Here is a 15,367-nt window from a genome sequence, read left to right as displayed (position 1 = left end):
AAATATCCTGTTGCCTTATCAATTTCCCAACTCAAGCAGGAGGTTGTCCTAACCATTTGTCTGAAATAGTACAGGGTCTCCTGCTCAAGCAGGGGGTTGGACTAGAAGACCTCTAAGATCCCTTTCAATTCTCTTATTCTGTTGTTTACAGCTCTGATAGGACCCTTTGAATACCAATTTTAAGGTAGATAAAATCAGTTCAGAAGAGAAGGGTATAAGAAGGGTATACATATCACCAATGCAGTCTGTTTCTGTGGGTACAATTATTTTTCTTGGTTTCTTCTGACAAAGCACCATAGACCAGTCCTTCTTAAATAACTTAAATCCTTAAATAATACATATTTTAAAAGTCTTCAAATTATTTCTAGCCATATTGAAAAAGACATAATTAATTAAATTATTTTCACAACAAGTTTTGTGTCAAGAGATGAAACATTCTCCAGGGATTTCTGTAAGTAAGTCACAAAACCCCAATCCTTAACCCAACAGCTGTTTTCCAAGTGCTGATTCATGACACCTATGATTATATTTTTAATAAATAAAACCAGATCATCGGGACAGCATATAAATACTAGCTACTGGGAAAAGCCTCCTAGATCAAGTTGCTTTCTTAGTTCTTCTGCTGGTGTTGACACAAAGCAAAGGTAAGACAAGGATTCCAGTATATTTTAGAGTAATCATCCAAATAAATTGGATATATTTTAATAGGTGCTCTCTGTACAATTACATTTTCTTTAGTTAGATTTAATGATTGTTTAAGATATGATGACCTCAGTTCAGTGGTGGGATTCACATTTTTTTACTATCGGTTCTGTGGACATGGCTTGGTGGGTGTGGCAGGGGAAGGATACTGTAAAATCTCCAGTCAGAGGTGGGATTTGCCGGTTCTCCGAACTACTCAAAATTTCCACTACCGGTTCTCCAGAACTGGTCAGAACCTGCTGAATACCACCTCTGCCTCAGTTGCAGATGAAACTTTGGATTCTTTTTGAGAGGGATCTGGTTGCTAAAATTAGAACTCTATAGCATGTGAACTCTGTGGCACAATGGTTAGAGTGCAGTACTGGAAGCTACTTCTGCAGCCAGCTGCCTACAATTTGGCAGTTCATATCCCACCAGGTTCAAGGTTGACTCAAGGTTGACTTCCATCCTTCCGAGGTGGGTAAAATGAGGACCCAAATTTTGGGGGGGCAATATGCTGACTCTGTAAACTGATTAGAGAGGGCTATAAAACACTATAAAATGGTATATGTCTACGTGCTATTGCTATTGCTATTTGGTCACTCCGTTCAAATGTTTTGGAGCTTCCTGAGCCATTCTCTTGTCTGTGCTGAATTTCATCCAATTCCAAAAAGAGACTAGTAGTAGCCTACCTGTGATTTGTATGAGGCCCTGGAAAACTTTTCAACTACTGCATAGTTACATCCAAAGGTATTTTAAAAAAATTATTAACATGACTAAAACTTGGCAAGAATACCAAAGGCCTGAGCTTTTATGAGATGTTGGCACTTTGGTTTCATATCTTGTAAGGCTTGATGAGATGACACCAACATCTCATAAATTTTAGTGTTCTAATGCTACAAGGAAAGGCTTATGTTTTTGTACCTTCTTGGTGTTTCTGATCATTTTTTCCAAAAGTGGAGCTGAATCTGTTGCATTGTTGGAGGTATCAGAGGATGCTCTTATGACTGATAGTTCATAGAATGTTAAAAAAAAATCAGACGGCAATAGTAGTATTTCTACTACTAACTATATCTAAAACCGACTTTTATAGCAATTGCTTTTACTGTTTGATATTTCATAAAAATATAACAAAAAAATCAGATATGAATCAGGTATTTCTAGTACTAAGAACTACTAGTAAGAACTGATTCAGAGGATATTCAAAAAAATCAATTAATACATTAGTTCCAATGAAGAAAAGGACTGGCAAACTTTGGGAGCAACCAAAAGTATATAGTAACTTGAATTATTTCTCTGTTCTATCATTTCAGGATTCCCTACCAACATGAAACTGTTGATTCTTGTTGCCTGCCTTTTGAATGTGGGGCTCACAGTCCCTGTCCGGGTAAGTAAGAATTAAAGTGAAGACTACCTTAAGCTCAGATGAATTCCTGGTGATTCCAAGAATAATTTTGGTAGCTTTAAGTTGAAGTAGTTTGTCACTGTCTTTTAGGTTGTTTCTTCAACTTCTCTGTCTAACATACAGCTTTTGGATTTCCCATTTAAGATCTTAGAATGAGCATTGTTTCCTTAGGTAAGACTCACTCGGGATGGTGCCTTCCCAAAATAAAGTTGACCTTGACTTATGACCACAATTGAGCCCCAAATTTCTGCTGCTAAATGAATTGTTAAGTGAGTTTTGCCCCATTTTATGACTTTTCTTGCCACAGTTGTGGCATGAATCACTGCAGTTGCTAAGTTAACAACATGGTTGTTAAGTGAATCTGGCTTCCCCATTGACTTTGTTTGTTAGAAGGTCATAAAAGGAGATTATACGAACACAGCAACAGTCATAAATATGAGTCAGTTGCCAACAGTTGATGTTTGATCAGATGACCATGGGATGCTGTAACAATTGAAAGTGTAAAAAACGGTCATGTCACTTTTTTCAATGCCGTTGTAACTTTGAATGGTCACTAAATGAATGATTGTAAGTTGAGGACTACCTATATTGACACTACAATATCAAGATTTCTGTTGGTCCCTTTGGTGGGAATTGTATTCCCAAAATACCTGGTAGAAACCAGGTTAAGGTTAAGGAAGAACTGAGCAAGAACAAATTGATATTGTAATTGTCTCTGTATGATAAACAATTATGGTTGTTGTTTTTTACTCAATGGAAAGTGCAACAGAGATAATCACAGCAATTTGGGACACAGTGCATTTTCCATTGAGTAAAAAAAATAACCATAATTGTGTTATGTATTACTTCATGTGAGGAAAAACTATGAACCTTTTTAGATGTACACTTTATCTATGGTACATGTAAAAGTAAACCAACGTTGGTAGGTTCTCCTTGACTCTGTATACAATAGGTGCTCTGTATCCTTGATTGAATGGTGTTCAAAATACAAAATATATGAATGCCCTAATCCAGTCACTGATGTTTTTAAACAGCATTTATATAAATGGATGGAACCCTATAAAACTGGAGGCTAGATGGAAGAATTATGCTCCCCTTCTAACTGACAAGCCTGATATAGACAGCAAGATTAAAAAAAGCTAGAATCCCACTAATTTCAAGGTTTTAACCTGGAGTAAAGACAGAGCCTTGAAAATCAGTACATTCCCACTCTCAGGTCAACCTAATTTCCAAAGCACCTGAAGGCAGAATTAGAAGCAATGGATGAAAATTAGTTAAGGAGAGAACCCATCTAGAAATATGTTATTCTGTTAAGTATGAGTATCTGTGAACTCTGACTGCTGAGCATAAAGGTTACTCTTCTGGTGAAGGAGCAGATATGGGGGCTGGACAAATAGGTTAGACATTGTATGTTGAGTTACAGTGAGGATTTCATTTGGACAGTTAGGCTACAAGTTATGGTGAGTTACTTTAAGATAAGGCTCCTTGAAACACTTTTCCCCATATTTCTCAATAATGGGATGAATTGCCTTTGCAGAGATAAATATTCAAATGCCTCATTCCCCATTTGTCTCTCATGAAAAAGTTTAGGACTGCATTCTGGTGGGATCTCTATCCAGTTGCTCTCCATGGGAAAACAGAAATGGTTACTGCACAAAAATAGGGAGAGGAAGGAAATTTGGGGGTGTAAAGATTACAAAATTATCCTTCCTCACCTCCAGTTATGTTACATCCATTGTACAAAATGAGATATGTCTGCAAAAAAATAAATAATAATAATCAGTATTTCTTAGAGCCTGAAAAGTCTTTGAGGTTGCAACTGGAAATCATGGGGAAAATTACAAAGAGTGTGGGGCGTCAATGACTAGTCCATTCTTCCTTCTACAAACCACAATGATGTCAAGATTTAAGAGAAGGACCAGGGCAGACATGATAGCAGTATATTTCCAATATTTGAGGGGCTCCCACAGAGAGGAGGGGGTCAAGCTATTTTCCAAAGCACCTGAAGGCCAGACAAGGAATAATGGATGGAAACTGAACAAGGAGAGATTCAACCTGAAAATAAGGAGAAATTTTCAAACAGTGAGAACAATCAGCCAATGGAACAGGAGTTGCCTTCGGAAGTTGTGGGAGCTTCATCACTGGAGGCTTTCATGAAGAGATTGGACTGCCGTTTGTCAGAAATTGTCTAGATAGGATCTGCTTGGGTGGGGGGTTGGACTAGATGACCTACAAAGTCCCTTCCAATTCTGTTTATCTGTATCTGTATAATGATATTGTATGATGCTCTTCCCTTAGTGGACATTGATGGTTACACTTAATGAATGATACTAAGCTGCAATTGTGGCCCTTTAATGGCATTTCTTATTGAAAGAAAGTTTTGGAGAATCACTGGAAGGACAGAGGCAAATCCTGCATAGGGAACAACACTACATGAATTTCTCCTCCAAATATGAATAATTGAATTCACAGATTGTGCTTGAATGATCTAGTAATCTTCCACAAATGGAGATCAACTCCACAAGGTTCATGCATCCCTTTGTACATTGGATGAAGCATTGATTCAAAAAGGAAAACAAAAAAGGAAGAAAAAAAAACCCTATCCTTTTTCTACACCTTACAAATAGCATACCAATAGGTAGTGGTTCATAGGTAGTGGTAAATGTCCTTTTTCTTTTGTAAACATAGAATGGATCTAATCCATATTCTTGAAAACCGGGGAGGGAGATCCTTCCATTTTCCATCGTTTTGGTTCTCTGCTTACCATTTTTTTTAATCCATGAAGGAAAGGCATCCAACAAGAGTCACAAAGAAACCGGAAACAGAACACCATGGTGTCAGAAGACGTGTTGAGGTAAATATCACTTCCCTGACCATTTCCTATTTTGTCACAAATGTGTGTGAAAATAAGTTTCACAGTACTCCCACCCACCCCTTTTTTTTTACATCAGGCATGTCCAATCCCTGGCCCACGGACCTTGGACAGCTAGTAATGTGGTCCCACAAGAAAATATAAAAAATATATTAAAAACCACTGGAACCATCACATCTAGGATAATAAAGCACTGTTTGCCAAAAGCTCAGTTCTAACTCTATTTTACTGTTTTCACAGAGATCAGCAAGCGCATCTGGTGAAATGGTAAATAGTTTCTTTACTATAATTTCCTGACAGCTAATGCATTGGTGTAAGACGAACATATACCCTGTAATGTCTCCTCAGTTGGGGATATGAAATAAGGACACACACAGAGCAGTAGAGAGAAAACTCTAAACACCATTTAGTTGCCATCTAATCTGAAGCTAAGATTCTAATAGCCAATTCTCAGATACTGAAAGGAGTTTTTAGGATAGCATAAATGTATTTTTATCCTACCTGTCAGAATAGCCACAGTTGCACAGGGTTTACAGATTTTTCTCCTTCAAACAGAGAAAAGTGTTTGTTTTTTAAAAGTACAAACAGAACAATGACATTATCTCAGGGACCAGTATTTTAAAAAAGTACAAACAGATCAATAAATTATCTCAGGGACCAGTCTTAGATTAAAGGAGAAGAGATGATGTCAAATATGTAGAGCAGGGTGGGGAACTATGGCCCCTTTATGACTTGTGGACTTCAACTCCCAGAAGTCCCGGGTCAGCCATGCTTTTCTGGCTGGAGAATTCTGGGAGTTGAAGTTCACAACTCTTCAAGTTGCCACGGTTAAGAAGAAGACTGCTCTGGAATCCTAACTCATTGAGAAGAATGAAAACGGTGCTGTTATATTTCCACAGCGCATGGGTCGCCTCGTACTCCCTCGACAACAGCAAGCAGATGTCCCTGCAGGGGTGAACGTACCTCCTATGAATCCTGGACCTCTTATACCTCCTATACCAATACCGGTAACATCATCATGATTTTAACTGAACTGACTATCTGTAGAAACTGTATTGATGGCATCTTTCCATTGCAATGACATAAGTTGTACTTCTGTACAAAGCAGAAGAATCTTCTTCCACGTTCAAACATGTTTCACACATTATAGATGACAGCAGGATGTTCTGTGATGATCTTGGCAGATCAAGGCCGGGATTCGGCATACCGTGATGCAAATAGACCCTGCCATGTTTTCTATTTTAGCCTTCCCCATTGCATTTAAGAGCCTGCTTCTTTTGTAGGCCTGGTCAAAGCCTTTTTAACTAAGAGCTGCCAGTCCAGATGCTTTGACAATATTCATAAGACAAGGTTTCTGTCCAGGGACAGATCATTCAGAAGGTCTAATTACAGAAAAGCAGGTGTCCACTGATTGATGGTCCCCTTGGGATATGAGGTCCACTCCACAAGTATGCTAAGATTTGTACATCATTGCTATCGCTAGATGGCACTGTAATATCAAGTAACTCACGCTGATCAAGTTCATAATAACTTTTCCAAGTCGGATTTCATCTGCACTGAGAAGGAGGATGGAGGAGAGAGACTCCAGAGAAATGGCTCAGCATTTTGCTAAGGAGTGTTTTTGGCAATTTGTAAGCATCTTATTTGACAGCATGTATTCAACTGCCACTACTCTGGTGGGCAGAGACAGCACTGATTGCCAAGAAAACAGAATAGAAGATGACCAATGAACGTTGTTAGGTATGAAAAAAAATGCAGGTAGTCCTTGACTTACGATTATAATTGAACCCAAAACTTCTGTTGCTAAGTGAGAAATTTGTTATGCGGGTTTTGCCCCATTTTTATGACTTTTCTCACCAGATTTGTTAAGTGAATCACTGCAGTTCCTAAATTAGCAACATAGTTGTTAAGTGAATCTGGTTTCCCCATTGATTTTGCTTGCCAGGAAGTTGCCAAAGGGGACTCTGGGGCATTGTAACAGTCATAAATTTGAGTCAGTTTTCAAGCATCCAAATGTAAATCGTGTGATGATGTGTGAGAAATGGACATGAGTAATTTTTTTCAGTGCCATTGTAACAGTCACTAAATGAAATGTTGTAAGTCAAGGACTGCTTCTAAGTTCTATTGTATGCTCTTGTGCCTTATATGACTGATTTCTGTATTCATTTGATCTTGCAGGTTCCTTTACCAATGCCGTTTGACCCAACTGCGGTATGAAATAATGAAATTGGGGGTGGAGGCAGAGTGGGGGGTGGAGGGACAAAGATTCAGAGGAGAATCTTTCACCAGCTTCAAAATTGTGCCACCCAAATCACATGACTTTCAACAATTGACGGGTTAAACATACAAATTATTTATTAAATGTTATGGAATCGCTCCTCAAAGGATCTAGAAAGACAATGCCACTTCCTATCTCTTTGCCCACCCTGCACGGCACAATTCATGGATCCAAAAAATGTAGCATTCAGAACAAAATGGCAGTATAGCTTAACTCAAGGGGCAGTAGGAGACATACTGAACTGACTGATATATATTTCTTTTCTTTAGATAAATGCAGCAGGGATGCCGATAGCTAATTACCTAGTAAGACCATTTCTTATTATTCATTTTACATTGTTTTTATCTAGCCTGGCATGTAGAAACGTTAAGCATTTCTGCATTGCAAACTTACAGCAATCTTACAGCAATCGAATAAGTTTGCAGTACAGTCAAGTCTTTTCCTAAAAAAAAGTTTGAGTATTCTGTAGACCTGGGTCTCCCATCTTGGTAACTTTAAGATCTGTGGACTTCAATTTCCAGAAATCCCCAACCAGCCATGCTTACAGAGGAATTCTGGGAGCTGAAGTCCTCCAGGCCTTAAAGATGCCAAGACTGGACACCCATGCTGTAGACGTTCCACAATTGATTTTTCTTCCCCATTTTATATTTTGTCCAATGTGCCAAAAGTACAACACTGCAGTCTCAACAATTCAAGAGGAGGGCAAGTTGAAAAAGCGGTAGTCATAAACGCTTCCACATTGTACAATGGAAGTTCCCAGGCTCCCTGAATAGAGAAAACAATTCACCAAAACTAGGATGAAGATGAGCAGAAAATAGATAACTCTTCCCTCTTCGGGTTGAATTTCTATTGGAATAATCTCCACATAACTCGTATCCAAAAAAAATTCTATCAATTTATCAGAATATAGAATACAAAGGAAAAAGAATTCCACGTAACTCATGACCATAGAGGGAAGGATTTAATCCTTCTAGTTAAGCACTTAATATTGCATATGTCTAAACTCATACAGAGCCTTCTCTATCTCTATAGAGATTTGCTTCCGGGTCCAATTCAAGGTGCTGGTTGTCACCTTCAAAGCCCTACATGGCCTCGGATCAGGTTATTTGAACTATCTTTTCTCGGTCACAACTACCTGACCCACCAGAGCGGGAAGGCAGGGAATGCTACAGGCCCCCTCTCCTAAGGAGATTCACCTAGCAGGACCAAGAAGAAGGGCCTTCTCTGTGGTGGCTCCCTCCTTGGAACGTCATCCCCACGGAGATAAGATTGGCCCCACTTTGATACTGTTGCTCAAGGCTCTGAAGACCTGGTTTTGCCAATGGGGCTGGGGACCCCAGAGAGGGGTGCAGCAATGGACCTCATCAAGTGGATTGTTGTCACCGGGGGGGGTGGGGGGATGAGATATTGCATTTTATTGTTTTTGTAGCAATAGCAGTTAGACCCAAAGGGGCTTTTTCAGGAGGCAACTAGACTCTCTTTTTCTTTTTTTTTAAAAGACATTTCACTTCTCATCCAAGAAGCTTCTTCAGCTCTGATTGAATGGCAGGGAATGGAAGGATTTATATTCAGGGATGAGTCTTGGTTGTCTGCATCTCAAACTGAAGTGCAAATGGTTCCGGTAATCTGACTCCTCCCCAGACTCGCAGACCCTTCCCCAACAGCCTGGGCCTGTCTTCAACGGTGAAGGGACACAGGTCAGAAAACATCCTGCAGCCAAGAAGGCTCCACACCCACTTGCACTACTCAAGTGACCCTGAGGACGCAGATTAACCTCCTAGTGGCCTCAACAACTCTCTAGAAGAATGCAAATGACAGGCGGTCTGCAAGGAATATAAATCCAGTCAGAGCTGAAGAAGCTTCTTGGATAAGAAGTGAAACGTCTCCAAAGAAAAACTATAAAGCCCAGTTGTCTCTTGAAAAAAGCACCTTTGGGACAACCATGACCTGGATGACTGAGAATCTCCATAGAAACAACCGCTCAGGCACTCCCCGAGCCGTTTACAATGTCAGCATATTGCCTCCAACAATCTTATATTGGGTTTTTAATCCTAGTAATCGCCTAGAACCACTGAGCAGTGAGTTGGGCATCCCTATAACTTTTCTTAACTAAACAAACAGCAATTGTAATTCCTGGTTTTATAAGCTGTTTATCTACCGCCCATATACGTCATCTCACAAGGCAGAATTTCCAAAAAGAAGCACAGAGCAGAGGATAAGATTCAGCTTAGCTAAAGAAGATTATCAGGTCTAAGTGAAGCACAAATATAAAGAGACCACCGTCATTGATAAGGAAAGGGATTGCATACTTGACTAGAGGAAGAGATTGCTTCCTTGTTATTTACACTTTCCAAAGCTGAAACTTGGCACTGACAACAGAGGCTAAATGTTAGCTTTAACTCAACTAACAACACCCACTGATTTTAATAATAACTTAATAAACATTTAAATTTGAGGAGGCGCATCAGGATAAATTGAGAAGTGTTTCTTTCATAAGATTAGGTGAGGTGCCAAGTTTCTGCAAAGATTATTGAACCCACAAAAGTCACATGGCAGCAATATGAAGCGGTTATATGTCTTTGTCTGAAATTGTACCGTATAGAGTAAAACGGTATATTTGTATAGGGTAAAACAGTATATTTGAGCAGGGATTGGACTAGAACAGGGGTCTCCAAATTTGGCAACTTTAAACCTGACGGACTTCAACTCCCGCTGGGGAATTCTGGAAGTTGAAGTCCGCCAGGCTTCAAGTTGCCAAGGTTGGAGACCCATAGACTACTAGAAGATCTCCAAGGTCCCTTCCAACTCTGTTATTCTGAATGTGAAATGCTTGTGCATGGTCCAATTTTATTTGATATGGAATCCTGTCCCCCCCCCTTTTTTTTTTTTTGCTCTCCTCTAGGTTCCAGGACCTGCTCAGGTAAGTTCATTCAGTCATTAAGTTCTGAAGGCTATTTCACTAGGAGTCCCAAAGTCCCAGGGTTCCAGATACCTTGGAGGCTGATTGTCTTTTTAAGAAGAGTGTGACATCTAATTGCCAATACACTAATATGGGTATCTAAAAAACTGGATATATCTAAACAACTGAGGACCAGCTTGGGGTGGGGAGGGGAGAGAGGAGCCTGGCCCATATGCCAAAGTGTCCTCAGAGATTCTCCTGTGGTAGAGATCCAATTGTATAGGATGGATCTCGGGGCATTTGCTGCACCAGCTAAGCTTGTCTGAAACTCTCTAATATGTTACAGGATCCTTGCATTGCCATTCAAAGCAGTGTCTAGTTTGTGCTGTTATTATTGTATTAGGTTTATATCTTGACTTCTCTGACAGGCCAAAGCAGCTTTCAAGGGTGCAGGGAGGTGGGTGTCTTCCTTCTACAACGTAATGGGGTAGGCTGGGCGATATCAGGGTCCCTAAGCTTGGGCTTTGTTGAAGCTTTTCAGCCAAGACATTTCGACTATAGCTTGTGCTAAGTGTGCATAAGAGAACTCAACAGGCGAATGAAGCCACTTTTGTTAACTGTCCATCTAGACAGTCTCCACCCTTTTAATGTGACACTCTTTACACCACTTTTTCTAACTTAACAGACAACCTTTGATGGGAGTTTCTCAGACTTGAGGCTAAGCAACAATTACAGCTAATCCTCGACATACACCAGATTGTTCTAAATGTTAGAACAGCACCAAAAAAAGTGACTTATGACCATTTTTCACATTTACGACCATTGCAACATCCCCATCAAAATTCAGTTGCTTGGTCATGGGTCATAGTTATGACGGTTGCAGTGTCCCAGTCATGTGTCATGTGATCACCTTTTCAATCTTTCGACAAAAGGAGTCAATGGGGAAGCCAGATACATTTAACAACCATGTTACTAACTTAACAGTTGCCGTGATTCACTTAACCACTATGACAACGAAGGTTGTAAAATGGGGGAAGCTCACTTAACAAACATCTTGCTTAGCAACTTAGTTCAATTGTGGTCGTATGTCGAGGTCTACCTGTATTGCGAATATAAGCAATACCCCTGTTTTGGAAAATTCTAGATCTCAATATAATTTCCATAGACTGAGACATCAATGGTTGGGTTTCCATGCTCAAGGCCACTGAGGTGGGGGGCACAGCCTTTACACATGAAAGGGTCTTCGGACTATTAATTAAACCCTGTTATGGAAATTCAAAGTACTATACTGATTTTGTGTTTCTTATCTTCCTTTGTCCTTCTGTCTCTTTTTAGTTTTACCCTGGATATCCCGGAATGGCGGTAAGATCTGCATTCCAACATACTCAGGTTACTAAGATCCAAGATTCTACTCAGGCAATGTCATGCTATCCATCAGTCGAATGAGTAGGACTGACTTTTTAGTTAGGAATAAAAGATATCCAACAAAGATAAGGAGAAAGTAAAGTGGACTAAAAAAAAAAAGGACAACTTAATTTCTGAAGTACAAGTTCTGGTGCATAAGTTTTAGGGCCTACATCAGTAGTGGGATCCTACCTTAGTTGCTACCAGTTCGGTGAGTGATCGTGCATGCACATGCACCCCTAACAAGCCGATCAGCAGAGAGGATGAAGAAATAAAAAGCTAGGAGCGACCCTCCCAACCTCCCATGCGCTTATCCTCTCAACTGATCCTCAGAGGCCTTTTTTTTCCTCCTCTTAGCCTTTTTTTTTACTACCAGTTCAGTTGAACTGGTCCGATCCAGTAGCATATTACCACTGGCCTATATCCACCCAAAGACATTTGGTCCAACACTACAGAACCTCCTTTCTAGATTAATGACAATCCTTTCCAGACCACGTGGCTATTTTTCACATAGAGGTCTTGACTTCATTTCCTATTCTCCTAAACATACCTAGAGTTTTGTTTCGGCCTTTTAAAAAGATATTTTTGTGTCCTCCAGATCATTCAAAACATGGTTTGGCACCTTAATTCTTTCCTTAGTACCAATCATACGTATAAAACAGATAAAAGAGGAGCCCGTGATATGATGAGGAAAGTATTTCATTAGAAGGAAGGATGACTTGCATAAAGAGAAAACCAAGTGAAATGCAACGTGCATAATTGTTCAGAGCAGACACTCCAAGACGAACATATTTGTCAATTTTGTAAGGGAGTGGAATGCAGATCAATCACATTAATTAGTTTACTAATAAAGACTTGTTGCAATAATCTATTATTTACTCTGTTCCTAGGGCTTTCCACCTCTCCTAGGGGTAAGTAGTTTATGTTATTTTATCTATTTTATCTACATAAAACTCACCTTCTTGTCTGTATCCAGCTTAATCAGTGCTAGAAATAGATTCCTGACCATGTTATCATTCCATCCCATCCCATCTCCTTCTCCACCTACTGAAGCAAGTGTTCTCCAGGCAGCTTTTATCTTATATGGTACAGGTAGTCCTCTACTTATACCCACGATTGGGTCAATTGCTAAGGTGGTTGTTGAGTGAGTTTTGCCCAATTTTATTGCCTTTTTTTGCCATTTCTGTTAAGAACATTACTGCAGCTGTTAAGTGACTCACATGGTTGTTAAGTGGATCCAGCTTTGCCCATTGATTGTACTTGTCGGAAGTTGACTAGGAAGGTTTCAGGTGGCAGTCACATGCCTCCAGGATATGTCAACCGTCACAAACACATGCTAATTGCCAAGCACCCAAACTGTAATCACATGTGACGTTCATGCGTACAAGGACCAGTCGTAAATCACTTTTTCAGTGCAGCTGTGGCTTCGAACACTGGCTGAATGAATAAATAGTTCTGATATCAGAATGACAATATCATGCTAGCACCACCATTTTCAGTGGAAATTTCTATGCAGGAAAAGTGATGTGTGGAAGGTCAATAATGTTGCCCTTGTACCAACAGCTGAGACTTTTCTAGACCATGGCCAGACACAGAATAGTAATCGATTTGGAAAGGACCTTGGAGGTCCTCTAGTCCAGGAGACCCTACACCATTCCAGACAAATGGTTGTCGAGCCTTTTTGAAAGCCCTCCAGTAACGGAGCACCCACAACTTCTGGGGGCAACAACTTTAGTACAACTTGTACTAAAAATATAGGGTGGGGTTAGAAGCTAGCCATGTATTCCTCTGAAAATGTGAAGCAAGAGAATTTTAGAATTAGTTCTGAATTGACGGCGATGTGTACACTCTTGACTGAGAAGCAATGATTGGCGCTCCGTTTTCCTTCCCAACGCTCTGGGATAAGGTAACCCCACTCCTTCAACATTCCGGGGGAAGACAAAGGACTGGGAAATGAAAATGGAGATAATGACCCAATTTTGCAAGCATCCTTTCAGTTCTTATGGCACTTGTAGACTATTGTAATAATACAACCATTCACGGTTTAATTTCTAAAGTCTCAGGCAGGAGAGGATTAAAACCTGTAAGCTATTAGCACATGCAACCCAAGCAGTTGCTTAGTAGCACTTCCATAGCATCTTTCCATAAATGCAAAATGCAAACCGGCTTCTCCAACCAGGTGTCTTCTCAAATGGCTTGGATGAGAAACCCTAACTGTCCCACAGAGCATCCCGGCTTGGGGAAAGCTAACCGCTTGGAAGATCTTCCTGGACCTCATCAGCTATGACCGTAGCATCCAGGTGAAGCTCTCCCAGCCCCCACCCCACCTACCATCTCAAACAGGGAGCTGTGGTTTCAGTTTTCAAAAAAGACAAGAGATTATTAGTAAGGATTGTGGTACATAGATAGCATGTTGTTTTACCTAAGACAAAGAGCATCTTTTTAAGATGGTGAAAGCTACTCTATTTACTGACCTTTATTATGAGAAATAAACAAACGCTTTTTTTCCCCAACAGAAATAGAATCCCTTCAGATTCTCTCGGTATGTATCAAATATTTTCTGGTATTCTATTATATTCTTTGGTTAATCTATTAAATGTTCGTGGTCCACAAGATTTGACACAAAACTTTGGGGAAGGGGTCTTTTTTATGACTTTATATCTATCTATTATCTACCTATCATCCATCTATCTATCTATCTATCTATCTATCTATCTATCTATCTATCTATCTATCTATCTATCTAATCTATCTTCTATCAATCTATCATCTATCATCAAATATCATCTATCAACCATAGTATTTTACTATAGTTAGATTTTTCAGAGACCTTTCTCTGCATAACCAAGTTGTAATGTCCCTGCCTAAATGGTTGTTGTTTGTGAAGGCAATCAAAGCATATAGCAACTAGATCCCAAGAATTTCCTTCAATACAGTACTGCACTGCAAGAAAATAGGTAATATGAAAATACTTAATGAGTGGCCCCAGAAATTTTGTCCAACTCTAACTGTAGATGCCAGTAATTGAACCTGGTATCTTGTGCATTCTCCACATTGAGTAGTACTCCAGCCATATAATGGCTAGATGCGTAACCTACACTGCTTCTTTACCCCATTGCCTATCGCTGCTTCTTTCAACCACAGTGAAGCTAAACCTAGATGTCTGAGCTTTCAACTCTCATAATCCATCACTCAGTTCTGGAATACAAAGTCCAATCTATTTGAAAAACACCAAATGATGGAAGGCTACATTACAAGTAAAATTATTCCAGAATTGTTTATTTGTTATCATGTGTCACAGGGAAACTATCCATGCATTTTGGAACTGTGTGAACAAAACTTTGCTACTTGGATGTGGCACTATAAAAATCAACTATAAAATCTTTTCTTTAATTATTTCTAAAGGTGACAATGAAAATGTAAGAGAGATCATCCAAGAAGACTTACTTATTTCTAGTTTCCTGCTACAGTTGCCAAACCACAGCTTTAGTGCATTCTAAATGTCATATTTACTCTAAACATTTTTTAAAAACTGTCTTCATTTCATTGATAACAATGTACATTTCTATTGTGAAGTTGTTCTGAATAATATGTAAAATCCTCTAATATAAGGCAATGGTAACTTTGGTGAAGTACTGAATTCTCTTTCATCTTCAACTTACAGAGTCTTTAACAGAAACCATAAGTTTTGATTTGCCAATTTACCCGATTTCATTTTACTGAAATGTCTCACAGCTTCTAAACTAATGTATTTTGTTGTTTTATTGCACAAATGCATTACCACTCTAATAAAGAAATACCTAAGTAAATAATACAAACCAGTGTAAT

The 15,367-nt window shown here is 39.4% G+C and overlaps 1 protein-coding gene across 1 annotated transcript; it reads left to right on the top strand.

Moving 5' to 3' along the window:
- Positions 1-580: 580 nt before the first annotated feature.
- LOC148125398 (uncharacterized) lies at positions 581-15,357 on the top strand. Its single transcript, XM_087935890.1, has 14 exons — positions 581-644; positions 1,995-2,068; positions 4,872-4,940; positions 5,199-5,225; positions 5,858-5,965; positions 7,137-7,169; positions 7,506-7,541; positions 8,269-8,337; positions 10,139-10,156; positions 11,471-11,497; positions 12,430-12,450; positions 13,719-13,839; positions 14,056-14,081; positions 14,945-15,357. The coding sequence occupies exons 2-12, from the start codon at positions 2,009-2,011 to the stop codon at positions 13,824-13,826; spliced, it is 576 nt and encodes a 191-aa protein (XP_087792016.1). The 5' UTR covers positions 581-644; positions 1,995-2,008; the 3' UTR covers positions 13,827-13,839; positions 14,056-14,081; positions 14,945-15,357.
- Positions 15,358-15,367: the final 10 nt, after the last annotated feature.

The sequence above is a fragment of the Pseudonaja textilis genome, chromosome 6 (assembly GCF_049901715.1).
Source record: "Pseudonaja textilis isolate UNSWEBS1 chromosome 6, rPseTex1.2, whole genome shotgun sequence".
Taxonomy (NCBI): Eukaryota; Metazoa; Chordata; class Lepidosauria; order Squamata; family Elapidae; genus Pseudonaja; species Pseudonaja textilis.
This window is presented reverse-complemented; position numbering and strand designations above follow the sequence as displayed.

Bases quoted from the DNA above. Each gene is read 5' to 3' on its own strand.
- LOC148125398 (XM_087935890.1), top strand. From the start codon at position 2,009: ATGAAACTGTTGATTCTTGTTGCCTGCCTTTTGAATGTGGGGCTCACA. The intron at 5,966-7,136 runs GTAACATCATCA...TTGATCTTGCAG, and splicing joins TACCTCCTATACCAATACCG to GTTCCTTTACCAATGCCGTT. The intron at 12,451-13,718 runs GTAAGTAGTTTA...TTCTCCAACCAG, and splicing joins GCTTTCCACCTCTCCTAGGG to GTGTCTTCTCAAATGGCTTG.